The sequence below is a fragment of the Aulonocara sp. 'chitande type north' Nkhata Bay genome, linkage group LG22 (assembly GCF_057382095.1).
Source record: "Aulonocara sp. 'chitande type north' Nkhata Bay isolate Kocher_YH1m ecotype deep benthic linkage group LG22, A_spYH_male_GT1.1, whole genome shotgun sequence".
Lineage (NCBI taxonomy): Eukaryota > Metazoa > Chordata > Actinopteri > Cichliformes > Cichlidae > Aulonocara > Aulonocara sp. 'chitande type north' Nkhata Bay.
In genome coordinates this window covers 25,860,128-25,883,459 of record NC_141364.1, presented here as the reverse complement: position 1 = coordinate 25,883,459, position 23,332 = coordinate 25,860,128, and the positions used below count along the sequence as shown (strand labels likewise).

At 40.3% G+C, this 23,332-nt stretch overlaps 2 protein-coding genes across 4 annotated transcripts; both read right to left on the bottom strand.

Moving 5' to 3' along the window:
- Nucleotides 1–199: 199 nt before the first annotated feature.
- LOC147304280 (gap junction beta-5 protein-like) lies at nt 200–5,743 on the bottom strand. Of its 3 annotated transcripts, XM_086279408.1 has the most exons (4): nt 5,530–5,743; nt 4,385–4,515; nt 1,799–2,276; nt 200–1,050 (listed from the first exon to the last, which is right to left on the bottom strand). In XM_086279408.1, exons 3-4 carry the CDS (start codon nt 2,186–2,188, stop codon nt 643–645), a joined length of 798 nt encoding a protein of 265 aa, XP_086135534.1. In that variant the 5' UTR covers nt 2,189–2,276; nt 4,385–4,515; nt 5,530–5,743; the 3' UTR covers nt 200–642. The 3 variants fall into 3 exon arrangements, with proteins under 3 accessions (XP_086135534.1, XP_086135535.1, XP_086135536.1); XM_086279409.1 differs by lacking the exon at nt 5,530–5,743 and having other exon boundaries at nt 4,385–4,558; XM_086279410.1 differs by lacking the exons at nt 4,385–4,515; nt 5,530–5,743 and having other exon boundaries at nt 1,799–2,484.
- A 4,791-nt stretch (nt 5,744–10,534) lies between these two features.
- On the bottom strand, nt 10,535–17,673 carry LOC147304279 (gap junction beta-7 protein-like). The gene is made up of 3 exons (XM_086280447.1): nt 17,592–17,673; nt 14,695–15,179; nt 10,535–13,946 (listed from the first exon to the last, which is right to left on the bottom strand). The coding sequence occupies exons 2-3, from the start codon at nt 15,082–15,084 to the stop codon at nt 13,521–13,523; spliced, it is 816 nt and encodes a 271-aa protein (XP_086136573.1). The 5' UTR covers nt 15,085–15,179; nt 17,592–17,673; the 3' UTR covers nt 10,535–13,520.
- Nucleotides 17,674–23,332: the final 5,659 nt, after the last annotated feature.

Genomic DNA, 23,332 nt, shown 5'->3' with positions numbered 1-23,332 from the left:
ATATGTAAAGCTTTGTGTGAAGCCGATTGTGAAGTAATTTGTGAGTGACTCAGCGTGTAATCCTAAAGTGAATATAAGGTTCACTTACAGCATGTAGTCTTCCCAACTGACCTGGTAACCGCTTGATAATTGTGAAATGCATGAAAACAGACACATACACAAACATTTAACAGTGAAAAAACTTTATATATTGCAACAACCCCACCCCCTCATCATTTAAAACAAACTATAATAGCTGTAGTCTTACTTCATTATGGTTGACAATGGTTCTTGTGCAAGAATAAAAGAGATTTCCTTCAAATCTCTTCATCTCCACTTACTGTGTTCAAGAACGTGCTGTGCTTGGCCAGTCACAATTTACTATTGGCTAATGATGCACAGGCTACATAAAAGCATGAATACAGAGACACACTCATACAGACACAGAATACATGCACAAAAAATAGCTTCCTCTTTGACCCACAATTTTGCTGTCGATGCATGCTGAATTTCGTTTAACATGGTAATATTTACAAATCACGGCGTACTTCTTTTGTTTTCCATGAGCAACAGTTTTGCAAGCAGTAGGAGGGATTCATTTGCTTCCAGTGGCACCTGGAGTTATTCAATTAGCTTTTCAGAGTAGCCCGAGCAACATGGTTCTTATTGCGTGGTTGGTGTCTCCTCAGTCTTGATGTTATTCAGGTTCTGGTTAGACACTGTTGGATCCACTCTCAAAGATGATCTAGACTTGTGCCTTGAATGAGGTGTTGACGATGACTTCAACTCACGAGTCTCTTCATCTATTTTGTCAATGATTCGTTTCTTGACTTTCTTGCAGATGAAGTAAAACATCTCAAAGATACACATCAAGATGCAGACAGCAGAGGACACCACCATGAAGAGAGTGAAGATTTTCTTCTCTGTGGGGCGGGATACGTAACAGTCCACTATGTTCGGGCAAGGATCCATTGAACACTTTAACAAACGGGGTAAGTCGAACCCTTCGTGGATGTAATACAGGATGTAGAGGAAAGCACCGTCAAAACTTGCCTTTAAAATCAGGCTAACCTATGAGAAAACAAATGAGTGTTAAAGTAAAGTAAAGTCCAAGTGATTTCTCAGTTGATAATGGCTGTGTTTGGCAGGATAAATTTTAAAGGTTCAGTAATTACTGTAACTTATCTCAGCCACTTGTTCAAGCTCTTATTATGATGTTTAGCCAGTTACAAAAAAAAAAAAAAGATAAGTGACCCTATGTAAAATTTGTAACCTAAGTGAGGACTCTTCATCCTGATTATCTAGAAAAGGAAGATTCGTGATATTACCAAATACCAAAATAACCACAATCAGTTAAAACAAACTGAACATTTGGTATTATATGGCTGTTTAAAGGAAGAAAGAATCGAATGACTGCAAATAGAGATGGGCTCTCTCCAAATATCGATAATTAAGGCTAGTCTCAGTATCAGATTGATACTAGGATGATATGATCTGTACTTTTTTTCTGTCCTCTAATTTCAGTATATGTATATATGTAGAAATGTTTGGAAGCATTTTTGTGCTGACTGTTACATCTATTTTTCTATAGTCTAGTTTAGGTAGGTAATATTAGTATCTTGGTATCTGCATCTGCAATACTTGATATTGGATAGATACCAAAATACCACCACTCTTGCAAAGTCATCACACATACAACTTCACATCAGTTTGGAGGTGTGGTGAAGCTTGTTGCTCATGCAGTACAATTGCTAATCTCCTTCCATGTGTGGCATACACAACATAACTGGAATTAAACATTAGCACCCTTCATTCTTACCAGGTATGTCCACCACAGCCCTCCACGTTTCTTCCCAGGGCGGGCATACATGTGTTTACCCTCATGGGTGGTGGTGTACTTTAAGTCCTTCATCTGTCGATATTTGACATGGGCAACAACCATCAGTGACGGGCATGTGATGAAAATGAGCTGCAGGGCCCACAGACTGATGTGGGAGATGGGGAAGAAGTGGTCATAGCACACGTTGGTGCAGCCTGGCTGTCTAGTGTTGCATTCAAAGTCTTTCCTTTCATCAGCCCACACCCGCTGAGCCGCCACCACAAACACCATCACCCGGAAGATGAAGACCACTGAGAGCCAGACCCGACCGAACACTGTGGAGTAATTGCTGACCCCACTGATAAGGGCCTGCAGCCAGTTCCAGTTCATGACAGATGCCCTAGAAGGGGAAGTGAAATCTGAGGAGTATGATTGATCTCCTCAAGAGATCAGGTGGAATGAAGTTCTTGATCCAAACCTGACCAGTCAAACAAGAAAATATATTAGAAGAATCTTTGTGGTTAAAACATTGAAACAGTGTCAGTCAGGGATTTGTAACACACACACAAACACACACACTTGCTAGGAGTCATTTAAAGGCTACTTCAAATACTCAAATTTTTTCAAGCTCCAAATAGCCAGAATATATCATTCTATGATATTCAATTACATTCTGTTTTATTTATTTACTGCCAAATCACAACAATAATTGAACAGCAAGGTCAATTCTCTACAATAAGACAGAGAAAACCCCCAACAATCGTATGACCTGTTTGAGAGACTGGTTTGACGATAGTGGGAAGGAAAAACTTGCTTTTGACAGGCAGAAACCTCCAGCAGAACCAGGCTTAGAAAGGGCAGCCATCTGCCATGACTGGTTGGGCGTGATAGGAGGAAGACATGATAAACACCAGCTGTGGAAGCCAGAGATTAATAATACCTAATGATTAAATGTAAAGAGGTATATAAACATATGGAGAGTGAAAAAGGTGAGTGAAGAAAAAAACAGTAAGTGCATCATGGCAATTCCTCCAGCAGTGTCTGTCTCCTGAGTTTTGGTCCCGGTTCCATAGAAGAGGGGCCTGAAAGCTAAAGGCTCTAATTCCCATTCTACTTTCAAATACTCTGGGAACCACAAGTAACCCTTCAGTCTGAGAGCAAAGTGATCTATTGAGGTGATGTGGTACTATGGGATCTTTAAGATAAGATGTAGCCTGATTATTCAAGACCTTGTGTGTTAAGAGAAGGATTTTAAATTTATTTTTGAATTTATTAATGAGCAAATGAACAAAAGCCAATATGGGAGAAATATGCTAGTCTTTTCAGTCCCTGTCAGTATTCTTGTTGCATTTTGAATCAACTGAAGACTTTTCATGGAGTTTTTCAAACATCATAAACATAATAATGAATTACAGTAGTCCAGCCTAGAAGTAATAAATGCATGAACTTTCAGTTTCACTCTGAGACATTGGATGTTTCTAAATTTAGAGATATTGCTCAAAAGCAAGAAACCAGTCCTACATAATTAATTAACATGCGCACTGAAGATCTTATCAAAAACGTCTCCAAGATTTTTCACAGTGTTACTGGAAATCAAGGTAATGCCATCCAGGGTAAGTATCCAGTTGGATATGTATTTCAAAGGTTTTTAGGGCTGATACAATAGACATATTAAGGTTAGTAGTCTCTGAGTTCAAGCTGATTTAAATCCTCAGGTCAATTTTGCGATGCTTTCAGTGGGTGCGCCACTGTGTATGAATGCGTTTGTCTGAGTAATTCAACAACAGTAACTATGAAGCCACTGCAATTTTTCTCTGGTATTGTTTCCCAAAAGTAACGCATACAATCACAAACAAGAAAACTGTTCTGAACAACTGATAAGCCAAAAAATGAAGTTTGAGGAATCAAGCTGTTGTGACCACAAATACGATTTTGTTATTCCTTGTTATTCTTTTGCTTTTGCTTTTGGTTTATAATCCACCTGCCATCAGTGAGTGAGTCACCATCAAAGCTCCTCTTTGCGGAAAGAACCAAACCCACACCTGCAATATTATGAGTGAGCTGTTTGAAAGGACATCTTTGTTATCCCATAATTTTGGTTAAAATATTAACATGTGCATTTAACTGTCCAAACTTTAAAATTGTATGTATTCTGAGAAACATACACAGTTTAGGATTTTTGAAAGTTTTGAAACATTTTAATACAAGACATAAAGAAGTTCTGCTGTGCTACAAACAGGTTTCAAAAACAAGAAACAAAAGCTTCTCTTTCACATTTACATCTCATTCTGGTAAATGCACACAGCCTGACAGGGAACATGTTGGATAATAGCTTCACTGTCCACTTTTCTATTTCAGTTCTGTCACATCTAATCCCGACTATTTGAATTCAGAAACACTTTCTCTCATCTCAGCATCACTATAGAGATATTGAGCTGTCAAATCAGTTGCTATTTTCTCTATTATCCAGCATTCCTGACTATTAAATTACACAGCATAAAAAGACTTGACTCAATGAATGCCTTCAGAATCACAACATGGGCTACTGAAGGCAAGACACATTCAATTACTGCAAAAGTTGCCTACCTTTTACCTCGCCTTCTGATGGACAATACAACCAGCAACATTAATCTCACAGTGTGCCTCAGCCGGGGCCTCGAGACGCAGATGTTCGGCCGCCATCAGGATGATTCTTAAAGGAAATCTTCTGGCATCATCTTAAAAAAAGAGCTACAGATGCTTAAAGGATTTTTAAACACACAGCGTTGTCACTTCATCGCGACAATGCAGACAGCTTTCTCAATTTGCCCCTGTCGTAACTAAATGTCTTAAAGAGACTAGGGTAAATTAACATCCATAAACATAACAAAGATTACACTATGGCTGCAGTTTGATGCATGAACCAATATAATTCAGACTCTATTCTGGCACTGCCACAGAAGTTTGAATACAACTTGCTCTACAGGTTGAGCAAGTTGCCACCTTACCACTCTAACTCTGCTGCGCTCACTCTGTGGACTCCTTCAGAAAGCAGTTAAAAACATTTATTTAATCCATTTTTCTGTTAATATTCTTTTTTAATTTCTCTTTTTCAATTGATTTTATTATAACGTGGTGTTCTACTGATATTAATTGTGTTTTAATTGTCATACAGCCCTTTTATGTCTCTGATAAAGGAGCTATATAAATAAACATACTTATATTACGTTTCAGTACATCAATAATACATTGTCTGTATGAGTCAAAGCTCCTAGCTAACAAGGTGAGGTGGAGGTTACATTGTGTGGCTTTTGTCTTTTCTTTTCCACTTTTCATTCCGCCATAGCTCTTTCTTAGTTTTCGTGAAATTCACAAATCTTGCCTTTAAAAAAACCCACTTTCAGCATGACTTTCTTCCATTTTTCAAGATAGCATGAATCATTTGGAGGAATAAAGCACAAGTAATCCTAGTGTAGTTTTTTTTGCACTGCTTCCAGTTATCTCTCTTTACAAATCGTATTCTTTTGCACGCATCAGGGCTGAGCTCTTCCCTTTGCACATGATACAACAGGAACAGACTGAGTGACATCCGTGCCCTTTTTTTATTGCCAGCCCCCTTACAGTTATCTTTTGTCCTCTTCCTTTCCTGTATTAGTCTGAACTTAAAACAGAACTCAGCAATTCGTCTAAATCACACCTTTTTCCTTGATTAATTAATTTGTGCAAATATAGACAAGTATAAAGCACCTTACCCTGGGTGCAGGGAGCATCATTACATGAGTGCTGAGTGAATGTGATGTATCAGCTGCTCTTGACTCGATGCTCACTGATTCTGTCCCACCTGATCTTTTAAGGGGGCTGGCTTTAAGGTGTGGCCTTGCTGGTAAACATGAAGAGCAAGAGAAAGATAGGTGGAGCATCGCTCACATGAATGATGTAGATAGTATGCGTGTTAGGCATGGAAAAAAAAAAACTCTGCTCCAGGGAAATAACAGAGAGACAATTTCAGAGAAATGGAAGCGAAACCAGATAGCAGCACAAAGTCAGATAGGGCTGCCACAGACGATTATTCTGATATTCGCCTAGTCACCGATTATTTTCAGATCATGCCCCATTGAATGTATATGAAGATTGTCTTTATATTTCTGATCTTTTAGAACCTCATATTCCCTCTTGCAGCCTGGGGTCGTCTAATCAGAGGCTGTAGGTATTCCCCCAAACGCGTTTTTAAACCAGAGGTAATAGCTCTTTTAGAGCGTTGGCCCCCAGGTTGTGGAATTCTTTCCCTCCATCTTTGAATTGCCTGGATTCTATTTATTCTTTTAAATGAGTCTTTTTAAATAAGTCTTATTTGTTTAGACTAGCTTTTAACTAGATTTGTGCTGTATGTTTGATTGTGCTGTTTTATGTTTATCTGTTTTATATTATTGTGAAGCACTTTGTGGTTTTTATCCTGTGAAAAGTGCTATATAAATCAATAAAGTAAAGTAAAGTAAAGTAAAGGACGTAAAACGGACAGCTTATTGCACCAGCATACATCTGCTCTTATATAACTATCAATAGCTTACAGCTTGAAAGGTTTAAGGTATGTGCTAACTAAAAATAAAGGCAAGATAATAGTTTATTAAACTTTTAATGAAATTTGCAGATTGTCTCGGTGGAATGTAATAAACGCAACCGTCTATCAAAAATATAACAGGACATTGGAGTAAATTCTCGACCATTTCACACTTCTGTTTAATTAGTTTTCTGTTTGACGCATATTCTGCTGTGTGAAAACTATAACTTTAATGTCAGCTAAACTGAGGATTTATTCAGGAACAAATAAAACACTGAAAAAGCCAAACAATAACATTTTTAAGTTATCTAAGTGACTTATATATCATATTTAAACTGAGTAGCAAAAGACCACGGGGTGGTGGGAGTCTGGATTGTGGTTGAAGGTATTTTGGACCATTCCTCTTTACAAAACCTCTCTAGTTCATTCAGGTTTGATGGCTTCCGAGCATGGACAGCTCTCTTTAACTCACACCACAGATTTTCAATAATATTCAGGTCTGGGGACTGAGATGGCCGTTCCAGAACGTTGTACTTGTTCCTCTGCATGAATGCCTTAGTGGGATTTGAGCAGTGTCGAGATGAAATATTATTTTACATTCATAATCTATGTTACTATTCATGATCCTTATTATTACTGTTGCATCATTTATGATTTATCATTGTTGTCATTTCATTGACACATTTATTGAAACTGGTGATGTTATATTAAAGTCTGTATTTAAGGTGTTAGCATAAGCACATAATCTTTCATTGCAGGTGCAACTGTAATCATGTTATACACATATTACATAATTAAAGGGTTGAAGCTCGGTCAAGTTAATTAATGGTTTGAAGCTACGGGCAGCGCGATGTCTGGCCGATCAATGGAGCAAAGTTCAGCTATTGAAAGGTTGCCTACATGTTTACAGTATAATTTACTACATATTGCCTGTGTGCATTCAGCAGGCTGCACTGGAGTTTGCCTGGTAACAGATGACGTAGAGGGGGGTCATGCACTTAGATTAATGACACAGACACATAGCCTGTCTGGGTAAACTAATTGCAAGTGTTGTTTAAGTCTAGACAAGTAGAATAACAGGAAGCATCTGGAGGAACAGAGGAAGTAGCGGTTCCTTTTTAGAATATGTACTCGCTGGAGTTACTGGTCATCATAAGTATAAATATCACACCCACCTATTGTCAGGCGGGAGATGGAGCCTGATGTTTTGCAGAGCCTATCTTCACCACGTATATGTGTTTTAATAAAATCATTTGTGTTGACCCACTACGGACTTTCAGTCGTATGTCTCTTCCTCAAAATTCAAACCGCGACAGCAGTGTTTGGGGTCATTGTCTTGTTGAAAGATCCAGCCCTGGTGCAGCTTCAGCTTTGTCACTGATTCCTGGACATTGGTCTCCAGAATCTGCTGATACTGAGTGGAATCCATGTGTCCCTCAACTTTGACGAGATTCCCAGTCCCTGCACTGGCCACACAGCCCCACAGCATGATGGAACCAGCACCATATTTTACTGTAGGTAGCAGGTGTTTTTCTTGGAATGCTGTGTTCTTTTTCCTCCATGCATAACGCCCCTTGTTATGCCCAAATAACTCAATTTTAGTTTTATCAGTCCACAGCACCTTATTCCAGAATGAAGCTGGCTTGTCCAAATGTGCTTTAGCGTATCTCAAGCGACTCTGTTTGTGCTGTGGGCGGAGAAAAGGCTTCCTCTGCATCATTCTTGCATGCAGCATCTCCTTGTGTAAAGTGCACCGAATGGTTGAACGATGCACAGTGACTCCATCTGCTGCAAGATGATGTTGTAGGTCTTTGGTGCTGGTCTGTGGGTTAACTCTGCCTGTTCTCACAATTCGTTGCTTCTGTCTATCCGAGATTTTTCTTGGTCTGCCACTTCGAGCCTTAACTTGAACTGAACCAGTGGTCTTCCATTTTCTTTGAGACAGCTTTCTGTATCCTTCCCCTAAACCATGATGGTGAACAATCTTTGTCTTCAGGTCATTTGAGAGTTGTTTTGAGACCCCCATGTTGCTGACCCCCTTAAATACTCTTTCTCATTATTGGATTCACCTGTGTATGTAGGGGCAGGGGTCACTGAGCTTACCAAGCCAATTTGAGTTCCAATAATTAGTTCTAAAGGTTTTGAAATCAATAAAATGACAACAATGCCCAACTTTATGCACCTTCTTGATTTTGTTTAAACAATTATTGCACACTTTCGGCAAATCCAATAAACTTCATTTCCTTTCTCAAATATCACTGTGTGTGTCTCCTATATGATATATTTAACTGACATTTTTTTTATTGTAACAACCAACGATTTAAACAGGAAAATAATGACTATTGACACGGTTGCCCAAACTTTTGCATCCCACTGTAAATCCTACTACTTATTCCTGCGTCTTTCAGGACCTTACAAAGCTTCAAACAAGGCATCGACGATTAAATTAGTCGTCGAAGTAATTGTTACTAGTTGACTAATCGTGGCAGCCCTAAAATAAGAAATAATGCGAAAAGTTATAATGATGGTGGATAACCAGACCGATCCACATGATGTTGCATGTGATGTAGAATGGATGCAAATCAGCACATTATAATACAGAGCGTCTGATCTGCGACAGCGCAAGGACCCAGTCTCTGTTTTTAGGCGTTTAACCTTTAAATCCCACTTAATTGCATTTACTGCCCTACTGCTGTGCACAGTGATGATTGCACAGTATAAATAGAAAACAAATGTCCAGGCTGCACTTTCTTCATCCACTCAAAGAGAAACTCTGTTACAGTATTTTGAAGTTAAAAAGCACCAGGGAAACCAAAGCTGTTGGACAAACCTATGGACATACCAGTGTGTGGACATAAAGTAAACCTAGAGAATGCTGATGCTCCACCATTTTATTAAACTTTTTCCTTTCTTTTTTTAGTTAAACAAGAGGAAGGGGTGGGGGTGTGGGGGATGAGAGAGAGGCAAGAAATGTTAAGTAGACAGAGAACAGAGACTCTTATCTCTCTTATTAAAACCTAGCAACCACATCATCTACAGCCGTGCCGGCTGTAGATGATGTGGTTGCTAGGTTTTGCTAGGTTAAGAGGCCACAGAAGTGGTTGTCAGTAGTGATATTACCGCATAAAAACAAGCTATTATGGGATGTAATTGTACTGACTTATAGATTTTAACATTTAAAATACAAGTGCACATTTTGGTCAAACTGCAATTAAAGCTCTGTGGTCACTTGCAGTTCTTCCCTGCTGGGTTTTCTGCTGAGCCGCCCAGTTCAACGTTGCGGGTGCTCAGCCAATCAGAGTTTGCCTGTTTAACTCTGCACTGTGATTACACGCAATTCTGAAAATCCAGAAAGAAAGAAATAAACTGCTGCTCCAACATACCACACTGTAAAAAATGACGGATGCCACCACAGAGTCATAGGTCTTTAAAAGCGCTCCCTGGACTCCAAATGACCTCAGCCGCCTCAGCAGGTCGAGTCTGCTCTGACCCTTCCTGTAAAGTTCATCAGTGTTGTGGCTCCAGTCTAGTTTATTATTCAGGTGAACACCCAGAAGAGTATCAAGAATGAAAATGTATCTCACTGAGACAGTAGATGAATATATCACTTCATGTTTTTCTTCCTGAACACCTGGCAGAACACATTTTAGGCTAAAGAGAAACCTGTTTCCTAACTCCTCACAAGAAAGTGCAAAAAGTCTTGTAGAAATGGGACAGTTGAACCAAATGAGCAAATCACTGGATAAACACTGCTGGAAAGCACCATTTATATGTATATCCTGAAATGTTAGTTTACATCCTCACAGCTTGGATAGTCTGCATGCCATCTAGCAATAGATGCATGGAAAAGTCTTAATGTCCCTGCACTGAAAGATTATGCGTAATTGGCTGAGAATGTGAAAGCATATTTTCAAAATGACAAAGCTACTAATTGAGTGCCAAAGCCCCATTAGGGAATGCATGAAATAAAACATTGGAATAGGAACAACATTCCTTCCCCAAAAGTCCCTCAACTGGGCTCTTAATAATAGTAATAATAATAACAACTTTATTTATAAAGCACTTTCAAACAAAGTGCTGAACAGTTTTTTGAAGATAAAAAGACAAATACATAAATAAAAGTAGTGCAGAAAAAACAATACAACTTAAAAACTGATAACATTTAAAAACTGATAGGCATAGAATTAAGACACATAAGATAGAGTAAACAAGTGAGTCTTTAATTTGACTTTAAAAACCTTCACAGAGCATACTGCCTACCTAATATCTTGAGCGAGGTTCTTCCACAAAATGGGGCACGAAAAGAAAAAGCATGCTCCCAAATAGTCTATTTTCTGGCTTTAGGAACTTTTAGAAGGCCAGTGTCCTGAGATCAGAGAGCTTGGGATGGAACAGAGGTGCCAAAGGTCAGAGAGATACAAAGGTGCCAAACCATTTAAAGCCTTGTAGATGAGCAACAAGACCTTATAACCTGCTCAAACTTCACAAGGCAACCAGTGAAGAGATTTCAGTAATGGGGTAATGTGCCCAAATTTCCCAGTTTTGCTGGAGATTTAGGAATTAAAATATCAAATACAATTCCTAAATGGTCTAAAATAGATAAAACACAAGTTTCAGTCATTGATACATTCAGTCCATAACCCAAGACAAAGTCTAGAGTGTGGTCTTTAGGTGTTGGCCCAGACACAAATTGTGTGAAATTTGTTAATTAATCTTAATTAATCTTAATTCAAGTATGCAAATTAAGATTTTGCCAGCTCTTGTGGAAGTTTTCATTTAATAAATCCTAAATGGCGAGCGGTAGCCACCATCCTTTAATAAAGAACAGAACAAAACCAAGCTTGGTGAGAACAGCCATCACAGGGCAAATGACCAGCAGAGCCTCTCCCAAGCCTGGCACAGCCCTGGGTTTAAATACCTTCCACAGAACAAAAGACAATACACAGCTGAGAGTTCACAAACATGTGGGATCCCCCCCCCCCAACTCTCTGCCTCACCCGGCTGTTTAATGGCTTATTCCAGCCTTTTGATGATGTAATCAATTAATACAAGAAAAAAGATTCATGAATTAAGTAAAAACTGGACGTACAGCAGCTTCACAATGCCACAATTCAAGCAAAATAAGTCAGATTGTATTCCAATGTGTTGATCAACACAATGTGTTGCCTCGTTTGTTGACATAAAACAGCTCAACTTCTTTTATATGGTAGGTAATTAAGGTTAAAATTTACTTACGCTGTAATTATGTGTTTTAGCAACAGTGATGAGTTGCCTCTACTTTCAGATGAAACTCACTATGACTGCTATCACTTCAAACGAGGTGAACTATACTATTTACGTATTCCTGACAGAGGTGTGGACTCGAGTCACATGACTTGGACTCGAGTCATTAATTTAATGACTTTAGACTTGATTTGAAAAAATGTTCTAAGATTGTGACTTGACTTGGACTTTTACACCAATGACCTGAGACTTGAATTGGACTTGAACCGGTTTACTTGAAAAGAATTGATATTTCACCCCAAATATAAAATTTAACATACATATTATATAGAAAGTGTGCACCATTAATTCAATTCATTGATTCATTTATTCAAACCACACTCCGTACTATGTGTGCGTGAGCTGTAGCACTGCCAATCAAATTAACCAGATTAAAAAAAAAAAAAAAACGCTCAAAAATACTGCAAGGAGTTATTTTTTTCAGGTACATAAACTATGAAGTAGTCAACAAAAAACTGAAATGCAATATGCAAAACATGCAAGAAGAGAATCACAGACAGAGATGGAACAACTTCAACTTTCTCCGACAGTTGAAGTTGCATAAAGAACGGTAGGTGGTGCTTCTCTTTTGCTATGATGAGATAGCTGACGTCATCTAACTAGCAAATCTTGTCCATGCTCCGTTGGTGATACAGGTTTTTTTAAATGTGTATGATATTTTTGTCATGCGATTTTAAAGCCGGCCCTACAAGCGCATCCAATAATAACATTCAGCTTATCTCAGAACTGTCGGTGAAAATTATTCTTGGAACTAAGTTTAATTGAGCTGCATTTTAAAGAGGTGCAATTTCACAATTTGTGTATATTTTCTAAGTTCACTATTTCGTCATGTGTTGAGAAAAACACAGATTTTAAAATTACATGGTCTAATATTTACAGTTTAGCATATAACTGCAACATTCTTTTTTCGTTTTTTTTTTAAGACTCGAAAGGACTTGAAATTCAAAATTTCAGACTTGTGACTTTACTCGGACTTTTACACCAGTGACTTGAGACTCGACTCTGACTTGCCTGACATTACTTGAGACTTGACTTGTGACTTGAGGATAAAGACTTGAGACTTACAAAACAGCGACTTGGTCCCACCTCTGATTCCTGAGCCGCAAGACCACATTAAAATAATAAACACTGACTAACTCGCTATTTCCAACCGAAATGTTGCTAAAGAATAGCAACAGTTTACCGTGTAACACTTAGCTAACCACAGCAGACAAATGAATAACCGAAACTAGTTGTGGTGCTGTTAGTTACGTCACATTGGTCAATAAAAGAGAAACTCAATAAACAACATTACTATGTTATTATGAAGACAAAAACAAAATATAAAATGTGGGAATTCAATACTTGTCCGTAGTTGAAAGCCGTTACTTTTTGACAGCGTCCGTAAGGGCAAAAATGACGACGTCCGGTTTCCGCTCACCATTGGTGCATTGTCCTATCTATCAAAACCGCACCCGTGTCCTCTGCTTCTGATTGGACGGTAGCGTGAAAAAACGGATGACGCCAGAACAAATATGGCGGGATCATATGGGTATCTCTACTGTAAAGTACTTGTGAGTGACTCAGTGTGTAATGCTTTGGTGAATAAAGGGTTTACTTACAGCATGTGCTTTTCCTAACTGACAGGCAGTAACCATAAAAGGTTACATAAAAACATGAATACAGACACACACATCATACACATATAAAGCATCATTACTCAAAAATAGCTTCCTTTTCATCTGCAATTTTGCTGTCGATTTCCATGCAGAATATCATATAACAAAGTTTTATTTACAAATCACTGGGTATTTCTTTGCCGTTGAGTAACAGTTCTGCAAGCCGTCGGAAGGATGCATTTGCTTCCAGTAGCACCTAGAGTTATTCATTTAGTTTTTCAGAGTAGCCCGAGCAAGATGATTCTTATTTCATAGTTGGTGTCTCCTCTGTCTTGATGTTATTCAGGTTCTGGTTAGACACTGTTGGATCCACTCTCAAAGATGATCTAGACTTGTGCCTTGGAAAAGCTGCTGACAGTGGCTTCAGCTCGTGTGTCTCTGCGGACGCCTGCCTGTCTGCATCTATTTTCCTCTTGATTTGTTTCTTGACTTTCTTGCAGATGAAGTAAAACATCTCACAGATGCACATCAAGATGCAGACAGCAGAGGACACCACCATGAAGAGAGTGAAGATCTTCTTCTCTGTGGGGCGGGATACGTAACAGTCCACTATGTTCGGGCAAGGATCCATTGAACACTTTAACAAACGTGGTAAGTCGAACCCTTCGTAGATGTGGTAAAGGATGTACAGGAAACCAGCATCAAAGCTTGCCTTTAAGATCAGGCTCACCTATAAGAAGACAAATGAGTGTTAAAGTAGGAAAAATCTCATGGATTGCTAATGACTGTGTTTGACAGAATTAATTTTAAATGTTCACTAATTGCTGTAACTTATCCCAACCATTTGTCTAAGCTCTTGTTATGACGATTAATTAGTTTAAAAAAATAAATAAATAAATGACCCTATGAAAAAATTGGAACATAAATGAGGATTCTTCAACCTTCTATAAACTATATAATGAAAATTCCTGATATTTACCAAAATCAGTCAAAACAAAAGTGAACACTTGGTAGAGACGTTTCTAAACAGCAAATGAAAGTGAAATTAAAGACAAGAAAAAAGACACCATGTTACAGACATAATAGTCCCACATTCCACTGTAGGGATATATTATATGGCTGTTTAAAGGAAGCCTTGAAAGCATAGAACCACTTAAAATAGAGTTTCTTTCAGTATCAGATCGATACTAGGGTGATATGATCTGTACTTTGTTTCTATCCTCTAAGTTCAGTATATATATATTTAGAAATAAAAAAATACATCAGACATACACTGTGAAAAATATCTGAATGTCTTTGCAACACTTGATATTGATAGATACCAAAATTTGCATTATCGTAGACCACTCTTGCAAAGTCACACAACTTCACATCAGTTTGGTGGAGCTTGTTGCTCATACATTATAATTGCAAATCTCCTTCCATGTGTGGCATACACAATAACAGTGGAATTAAACTTTAGCACCCTTCATTCTTACCAGGTATGTCCACCACAGCCCTCCACGTTTCTTCCCAGGGCGGGCATACACGTGTTTACCCTCATGGGTGGTGGTGTACTTTAAGTCCTTCATCTCTCGATATTTGACATGGGCAACAACCATCAGCGACGGGCATGTGACGAAGATGAGCTGCAGGGCCCACAGGCGGATGTGGGAGATGGGGAAGAAGTGGTCGTAGCACACGTTGGTGCAGCCTGGCTGTTTAGTGTTGCATTCAAAATCTTTGCTCTCTTCACCCCACACTCGCTGAGCCGCCACCACAAACACCATCACCCGGAAGATGAAGACCACTGAGAGCCAGACCCGACCGAACACTGTGGAGTAATTGTTGACCCCACTGATGAGGTCCTCCAGCCAATTCCAATTCATGACTGCTGTCTTGGAGGGGGACAAGGGGACAGAAATTTGAGGAGTATGTTTGACCTCCTGAAGAGATCAGGTGGAATGAAGTTCCTGATCCAAACCTGAGCAATGAAACAAGAAAATATGTTAGAAGAATCTTTGTAGTTAAAATACTTGAAGCAGTATGATGCCAGTCAGTGGTTTGTAAAGTCCTGGTCCAAAAAGTTAAATATAATAAAAGCCTCTAATTTAAGTTAATGTCCTAAATAAAGATAGAAAGAAAATATTAACTTCAAGTACTGACTGAGACTGTAGTGTTTAGCTATATACAATGAGATCATATGCATGACACACACACACACACACACACACACACACACACACACACACACACACACACACACACACACACACACACACACACACAATTCTGTTTTATTCATTTAGTGCTAAATAACAACAACAGGTGCACAGTAAGGTAAAGACCCTACAATAATACAGAGGAAACCCCTACAATCATATGACCTATTTGAACAACTGCTTAGGCGACAGTGGGGAGGACGAACCCTCCAGAAATAAAATGCTCAATGTGGAAGGGAGCCAGTGATTAATAATAACTAATGATTAAATGCAGAGAGGTGTATAAACACATGGTGAGTGAAGTAGATGAGTGAAGAAGTAAAATTCAGAGCATCATGGGAAGTTCTTCAGCAGTGTCTGTGAGTTTTGGAGCTGGTTCCACAGAAGAGGGGAAGAAGAGCCCTGATAGCTAAAGGCTCTACTTCCCATTTTACTTTTAAATACCCAAGGAACCAGAAGTAAGCCTGCAGTCTGAGAGTGAACTTCTCTATTCTATTGAGGTGATATGGTAGTATGAGATCTTTCAGATAAGACGTGGCCTGATTTTTCAAGACCTAGTATGTGAAGAGAAGGATCTTAAATTTAATTCTGGATTTAACAGGGAGCCAATGAATAGAAGCCGAAGTTAGAGAAATATGCTATCATTTAGTCCCTGTCAGTGTTCTTGTTGTAGCATTTTGAATCAACTGATGACTCTTCATGGAATTCTTTGAACATCCTGATAATAACGATTTGCAGTAGTCCAGCATGAACTTTCAGTTTCACTCTGAGACAGGGTCTCTGGAGGCCAATGCAATGCCATCCAGTGTATCTGGTTATATCTAGTTAGATACATATTTCAAAGATTTTTTGGGATGAATATAATAGATGTATTAAGCTTAGTAGTGAGTTCAAGCTGACATAATGGCTCAGAAGTCATAGCAAACAAAAAACTTGACATGGAGTGTGCCTTTAAAGATTTCAGTATTTTAATTTTTTTATCTTGTCAACTCACAGCACTATGATCATCCTGTACATTTAGTGGCTGATGTTTGTCATGTGTGTGCCAAACTGTGTATGAGTGCGTTTCTTGGAGTATTTCTACAACAGCAACTACGAAGCCACTGCAGTTTTTTTCTAGTAATGTTCCCCAAAACTAACAATTACAAACATGTAAGCTATTCTTAATTACTGATGAGTTAAATATGAAGTCTCACGAATTAAGCCATTGCGACTGCAAATATGTCAGCTGTTATGTCAAATATGTCATGGTTATTGCTCATTATTCTTTTGCTTTTCTTTTTTAATCTCTGTCTCTGTCTGTCTATGATTCTTAAAGGAAATCTTCTGGCATCATCTTAAAAAAACAGCTACAGATGCTTAAAGGATTTATAAACACACAGCCTACTACCATCGTGCAGTTGCTATTCATTGCTATTCACAAATGTAAAAGGCATGTGATTTTTGTTCATACAAAATACAAACACAGACTGCAGTGATTCTCAGTGAATAAACAAAACCTCAGAGAGAAGAGCATATCTTGCCTAAAGGGAGGTGACCACAACTTGTTTTTCCGTTTGCTTTAGATGCAATGTTGCCCTCTCTCTTATCTATCTATCTTTTTGCATATGTTTCTCTTTCACTTCATCGTGACAATGCAGACAGCTTTCTCAGGTTGTCCCTATCTTAATTAAATGTCTTAAAGAGACTAGGATAAATTAACATCCATAAACATAACAAAGATTACACTATGGCTGCAGTGTGACACATGAACCAATATAATTCAGACTATTCTGGCACTACCACAGATGTTTGAATACAACTTGCTCTACAGGTTGAGCAAGTTGCCACTTTACCACTCTAACTCTGTTTCGCTCACTCTGTGGACTCCTTTAGAAAGCGGTTGAAAACATTTATTTAATCCATTTTTCTGTTAATATTCTTTTTTAATTTCTCTTTTCCAATTGATTTTATTATAACGTGGTTCTCTTGGCACATGATACAACAAGAACCGAATGAGTGAGACTTGTGCCCTTTTTATTTCGCCAGGCCACTGCTTTCCTACTACTATATTTTTGTCCTCATCCTTTCTTGTATTAGTCTGAATTTAAAACAGAACTCAGCAAATGGGCTACGAAACACCTGTTTCCTTGATCCATTAATTTGCGCAAATATAGACATATAAAGCACCTTACCCTGGACACAGGGAGCACCATAAATGTATGAATGTGATGTGTCAGCTGCTGTTGCCTCAATGCTCACTGACTTGGTTACATCTAGACCTTTAGAGGGGGCTGGCTTTGAGGTGTGGCCTTGCTGGTAAACACAAGGAACCAGAGGGAGATAGGCGGAGCGTCGCTTAGAAAAAGTTACATTCTCTCACCTGACGGTTTTAGTTTGCATGTTGGGCATGAAGAAAACTGCCCCAGGGTATTTTGAGGAAAAACGAGAAGTGACAGAGAGACAATGTCAGAGAAATGGAAGGGAAATGGAAGGGAAACCGTGATGCAGAAAGATAGCAGCACAGCAAAGAGAGAAATGATGCAAAAAGTTGGTTGATGATACATAATGATAGCAAATATATTCAGCAGAAAATGTAGGTGGATAACCAGACCGATCTGCATAGGTCTGATGCCGACATGTGATGCAAAAATGGATGCAAATAAGCACATTACAATACAGAGTGTCTGATTTATGAGAAAGAGCGAGGACCTGGTCTCTGATTTCAGGCATTTACCTTTAAAATACTTTTTAGTTACTTGCATTGACTGCCCCACCACTGTGCACAGTGATGATTATATAGCCTAAATAGAAAAAAAAAAAGTGGATTCCAGGCTGCACTTTCTTCGCCCACTCAAAAGGAAACTGTTACAGTAGTTTGAAGTTAAAAAGTATCAGGGAAACCAAAGCTGCTGGACAAACTTATGGACATACCAATGTATGGAAATAAAGTAACATGGACAAAGGCACTCAGGCTGCCTTGACATCCACACAAGACTGTATCCACTGCGTGGCTTTCTCACGCAAACTACTCTGACAGGCTAACCTGTTGGGTGGCGACCCTTCTGTTTTTTGAGGCTGCTGCGGCGCAAGGAGAAATTGAGATGCCTGATGATTTGGCTGCAACCCCAGGCCCAGGCTGGGCAGGAGCAGACCCTCAGCCCATCGGAGAATGTGAGCTTTTCCCTGGGGAGGAGAAGATAACGAGGATGGAGATGAGGAGTCGGCTGACTCAGAGCTCCTGGTGTATGACTACGAGGAGGAAGTCTCTCTTGGATCTCGACATGCAGGTCATGTGCAAGCGCACAGCTTCTAGGCTCAACATCCCATGGCCCGCTGTACAAATCGAGGTTGTAAAATCTCGTAAGATTTTGCCTGCTTTCCCGGAGCTACTCAATGAGATAGCAGTGACATGGAAAGCAAAACCTTACAGCGAGAAACACCGCATCGCAGGGAGCTCCCTGCTGTCGGATTGAGGGGATGGAGTTTATCGGCCTCCACCAGATGCCACAAGTGGAGCTGTAGCGAGCCATCTTCACCCAAAGACGTCTCTCCCCTCCAAGGCAGACCGCTTCCATTCTAGCCTTACGGATAAGTGTTACAAGGCAGCGGCTCTGACTGTAAGAGCCCACAACTATGTTTAGGGATTAAAATAAGTTGCCATGGTTCACTCTCTTCTCTTATTTGTTATGTGATCAGGACAATTCTGGAGAAGGTGGCCCTGCAGGAGAAAGTGACCCCCTTGTAGGCCGGAAAGAAATGAGATAGCTTAAAAAAATATACAAAGTATGTATGTGTGTTATCACGAAGATTATTCTTAAGAACACAAGTTAATAAATGTGCAATTACTAAGAGTTTTTGTGTTGTTTTTATTTGCCTACTGTATTTTTTTTTATTTCCTCTGCCTTTAGGATTGCAAGTATCCAGGGTCAGGAGAGGGAGTGATTGGGATTGCAACTTGGCCCTGGTTTGCCCCCATGGATGAGGTGATAGGACAGAGGCTATCTATTAGGCCTCCTGTCCTAATTCCCTCTCTCCTATATGCTATATTACTACTACTATATTACTTGTAACTCTGTAGCAGACAAAAGTTTGATAAAGTGCCATGTAAAAAAAAGAAAACAAAAGATTAATTCCATAAGTTTCAAAGAGATTTACTTTATATATTTTTTATAATACAATATATGTGCACGAATGACTGGTAATAATTGAAACTAGCTAAGTAATTCCTAAATGTGTGTAGATGAAGGGAAATAATTTTACCTGGGTATGATCGTGTCTGATGAGCCTAAGGTACAAGACGTGCCAGCGACAATGATAAAGTTTTTCTAGCTTCTCGAAAATTAAAAACGTACAAAAAAACAGGGGAACATTTCTGTGTCCATTTTAAAGTTTTCGTGCTGTGGCGCCAGCGACCAGAAAAACGCAGAAGGGCGGACTTGAACGACGGCTAGAAGGCTGTTCAATTTCACAGCCACTCCTACCCGGCCGTGATGGACTGAGTAGTCTTCCTCATCCAGAGAACTCCCCTAAAGAGCTGGCAGCAGGGTGGTGATGACATCTGAGCAGCTACAAAGGTGGACAACCAAAGATCCCATACTCTCCCGAGTGCATGAGAATGTTCTGAGAGAATGGCCCATAACACAGCATCCTAATTTTAAGCCCTACAGACAGAGACAACAGTAGCTGAGTGTGTAGGATGGGTGTGTGGTGTGGGGGGCTAGGGTGGTGATACCACAATGAGGTCGATGCCCCCTGTTGGAACAGCTACATCATCCACACCTGGGAATGAGCCACATGAATGGCTTGGTCAGAAGTTACATATGGTCGCCACAGATGGAGACTGACTTGAAGACAAGGTGAAATCCTGCGGTACGTCATGAACATAGACACAGCCCTCAAGAGGCACCGCTACACCCCTGGGAGTGGCCGGAGAAGCCATGGAGGAGAATAAATATAAATTATGCTGGCTCTTTTTTTGGGTAAGATGTTCTTAATAATAGTGGATGCCCATTCCAAATGGTTAGATGTGTATTCAGTGGCATCAGCTGTATTAGCTGCAACCATTGACTGCTTGAAAAACTGTTTCAGTACACACGACATGGCCTTCCTGAAATAATGGTCTCAGACAATGCCCAGTGTTTCGTAAGTGCACAAACTAAAGAGTTCATGGCAAAGAACGGCATCACACATGTCACCTCTGCTTCATATCACCCAGCATTCAATGGGTTAGCAGAAAGGGCGGCACAAACTTTCAAAGAACTTATGAAAAAGAGTACTGGAGACACAGTGGCAATCAAGTTAAACAGGGCTCTGTATAGTTACTGAATCACACCAACGTCCAAAACAGGGAAGTCTCCCGCTGAGTTGATGATGGGCAGGAAGTTGAGGTGTACACTTGATCTCAAACACCTCGACTTGAAACAGAAAGTGACAACAAAACAGGATAGCCAAAGACTGTGTCATCATAGACATGCCAAGGAGTGCATGTTTGTTATTGGAGACACAGTATATACCAGAAACTATGGCGGGGGACCCAAATGGATACCAGGACAGGAAATGATGGAGCCTGTTTCCTACGTGGTAATGTTAAACTGTTATAGACTATTAGACTATAGGAATAACCTAAGACTGTTGGATTGGTTAATTATTTAGCGAGTGAAATTTAAGTAAAGGCTGGGAAGGAGGTTGTGTTACATTTTAATAAAGGTTAAGTTTTTCTTAATGGGTATTTTGTGTAGTAATTAAAGCTACAGGGTAGTTTCAGTTTAAGGTGGGAGGAATGTTATGATGTAGCAGGGATTTGTCCTCCACGGGGCAACAGTTGTTGGAGAGCAGTGCCAGTTTATTTGTTGCGCATGCCCCAGTTTGATAAATAAAGAAGTGACTGTGAGGTCAACATGGTCTCTGTGGTTCCTTAGTTTCAGGATATCACAGAATCCTTGGACTAGGAAGCAGTCTCCCCAGGCCAGACCTCAAGTGGCCCCTCCTCCTCCTCATGCTGTTGCGACCAGTAGGAAGAAGAAGTGGCCTGCCTGACGGCCTCTCCTCTAGGGGAGAGCTAGCCCAGCTTTCCCCCCTTCACAGGCTGCTTTGCCTCCACACAGCTCTGTTTCAGAGCAAGTTCAAGACATGTTCGACACAGAGTGCATAACTCAGGCCAGCGTTCCTGTCACTGGACCCGCAAGAGGGAAACAGAGCCAAAGTTTGCAGTGTTGTTTCACAAGCGTTTCTCTCATGCATTCTGTATTAAAAAGTTCCCGACACGCATATCCAGGCAGTTTGCCAAGGGCGCTGTCAAGTGATGTAAACACATGAAAAAAATCAAACATGCTGAAAAACAGAGCAATGCTGTCTGCAATAACACAGCATATGGAAACTCGGGTTTCCACGGTTATGATAATGCAGACGAGCCCATCACCTCTGTCACAGGTAAGGGAGGTGATGGGAAACTGGGATGGCGTATATTTCGCGCGGCAACCACAAGGGGATGCCAACACGCTATCATCGGTGAAGTGGCCAGTGAGCCTTCTGTCTCTCCGAATAAAGAGCTGGGCTACCTGTACTTAGTCAGCATGGGTGTTGAGGACATTGGATTCCGTGTCCTGAACCAGCATTTAAGGAAATACATGTCACACGCTCTCCACAAGTAGAAGAAACCAGGTTTCCTGTCTCAGGGGCAGTTTCAGCCAAGAAGGTGATCTCCACAGATGCCTCTCTTTTGTGCTGGGGGGCCGCCCACAAAAGCAAAGCAGTAAACAGGGGATGGGGCCCTCACATGTGCTCTACCCACATAAACTGTCTGAAACTCATGGCAGTTCACCGGTCGCTAAAACAGTTTCTCCCTTGGCTGAGGGGGCCATCATGTTTTAGTGAGGACAATTCCATGGTTGTGGCCTACATCATCAGACAGGGGGTTCTGGGGTCCCCCAAGTTACATACACTGGCACACAGACTGATAGTGTGGAGCAGTGTTCACCAGCTGTCAGTGAGAGCAACTCACATGCTGGGAATCTTCTCTCCAGGGGCAACCCACTGTACAGAGACTGGAAGCTTTACCCAGAGGTGGTGAAGAAGATCTGGCTGCGATTCAGTCAGGCGACCGTGGACATTTATGCATCTGGGGAGACTGCTCACTGTCCCCTGTTTTACTCCCTGCACAATCCGGAAGCTCCACTGGGGGTGGATGCTCTAGCTCACGAGTGGCCAATAACCCTACTCTATACTTTTCCCCCCAGTGGCCCTCATTTCTCCAACTCTGGCCAGAGTGAGAGAAAGAGGTCACTCTATGATCCTGATAGCCCCACACTGGCCAGGGAAGCACTGGCTGGCAGAGATTTTTTAGCCACTTTGGCCGTTACCACTACGCAGAGACCTCCTGTCTCAGGCACGGGGGGAAATATTCCACCCCCACCCAGAGAGACTAGCTCTATAGGCTTGGCCCATGAGTGGTTTAACCTGAACACAGTGGGGCTCCCTCATAGTGTTTTTTTTTTTTTTTGCCTGTCCCATTTGGTTCTTTAGCCATCAGAATTGTTGTCCGAAGACCAACAAGGATACCCAATGGCTTTATTTTGCCAAATGGATCATCGTGGCATTGCCGTATTGGTCCATTTGATCGACCTTTGTTTTTATTATTTATTTTATTTTATTTTCAGTTGTTACAGACGGGACAGACATGAGTGAGGGATAGGAAAGGGAGAAAGAAAAAGGAAGGAAAAGAAAAACAGAACGGGAGAGGGACAGTGAGAAAGGGGGGGGGGGGAATCTTCTGGATCACCTGTTGAGAGAAAAAGAATAGAAAACAAGCAAAAAAACCAAAGCAACATACTAAACACAACACCATCGCATTAATCTAGCTAAGTGTAAACAGCAGTAAATACTAAATATTCAATGTTGTTGTGCAGCACGCAGGACAGACAGCGCACAATGTGCT

Bases quoted from the DNA above. Each gene is read 5' to 3' on its own strand.
- LOC147304280 (XM_086279408.1), bottom strand. From the start codon at position 2,188: ATGAACTGGAACTGGCTGCAGGCCCTTATCAGTGGGGTCAGCAATTAC. The intron at 1,051-1,798 runs GTAAGAATGAAG...GTTTTCTCATAG, and splicing joins GGCTGTGGTGGACATACCTG to GTTAGCCTGATTTTAAAGGC.
- LOC147304279 (XM_086280447.1), bottom strand. From the start codon at position 15,084: ATGAATTGGAATTGGCTGGAGGACCTCATCAGTGGGGTCAACAATTAC. The intron at 13,947-14,694 runs GTAAGAATGAAG...GTCTTCTTATAG, and splicing joins GGCTGTGGTGGACATACCTG to GTGAGCCTGATCTTAAAGGC.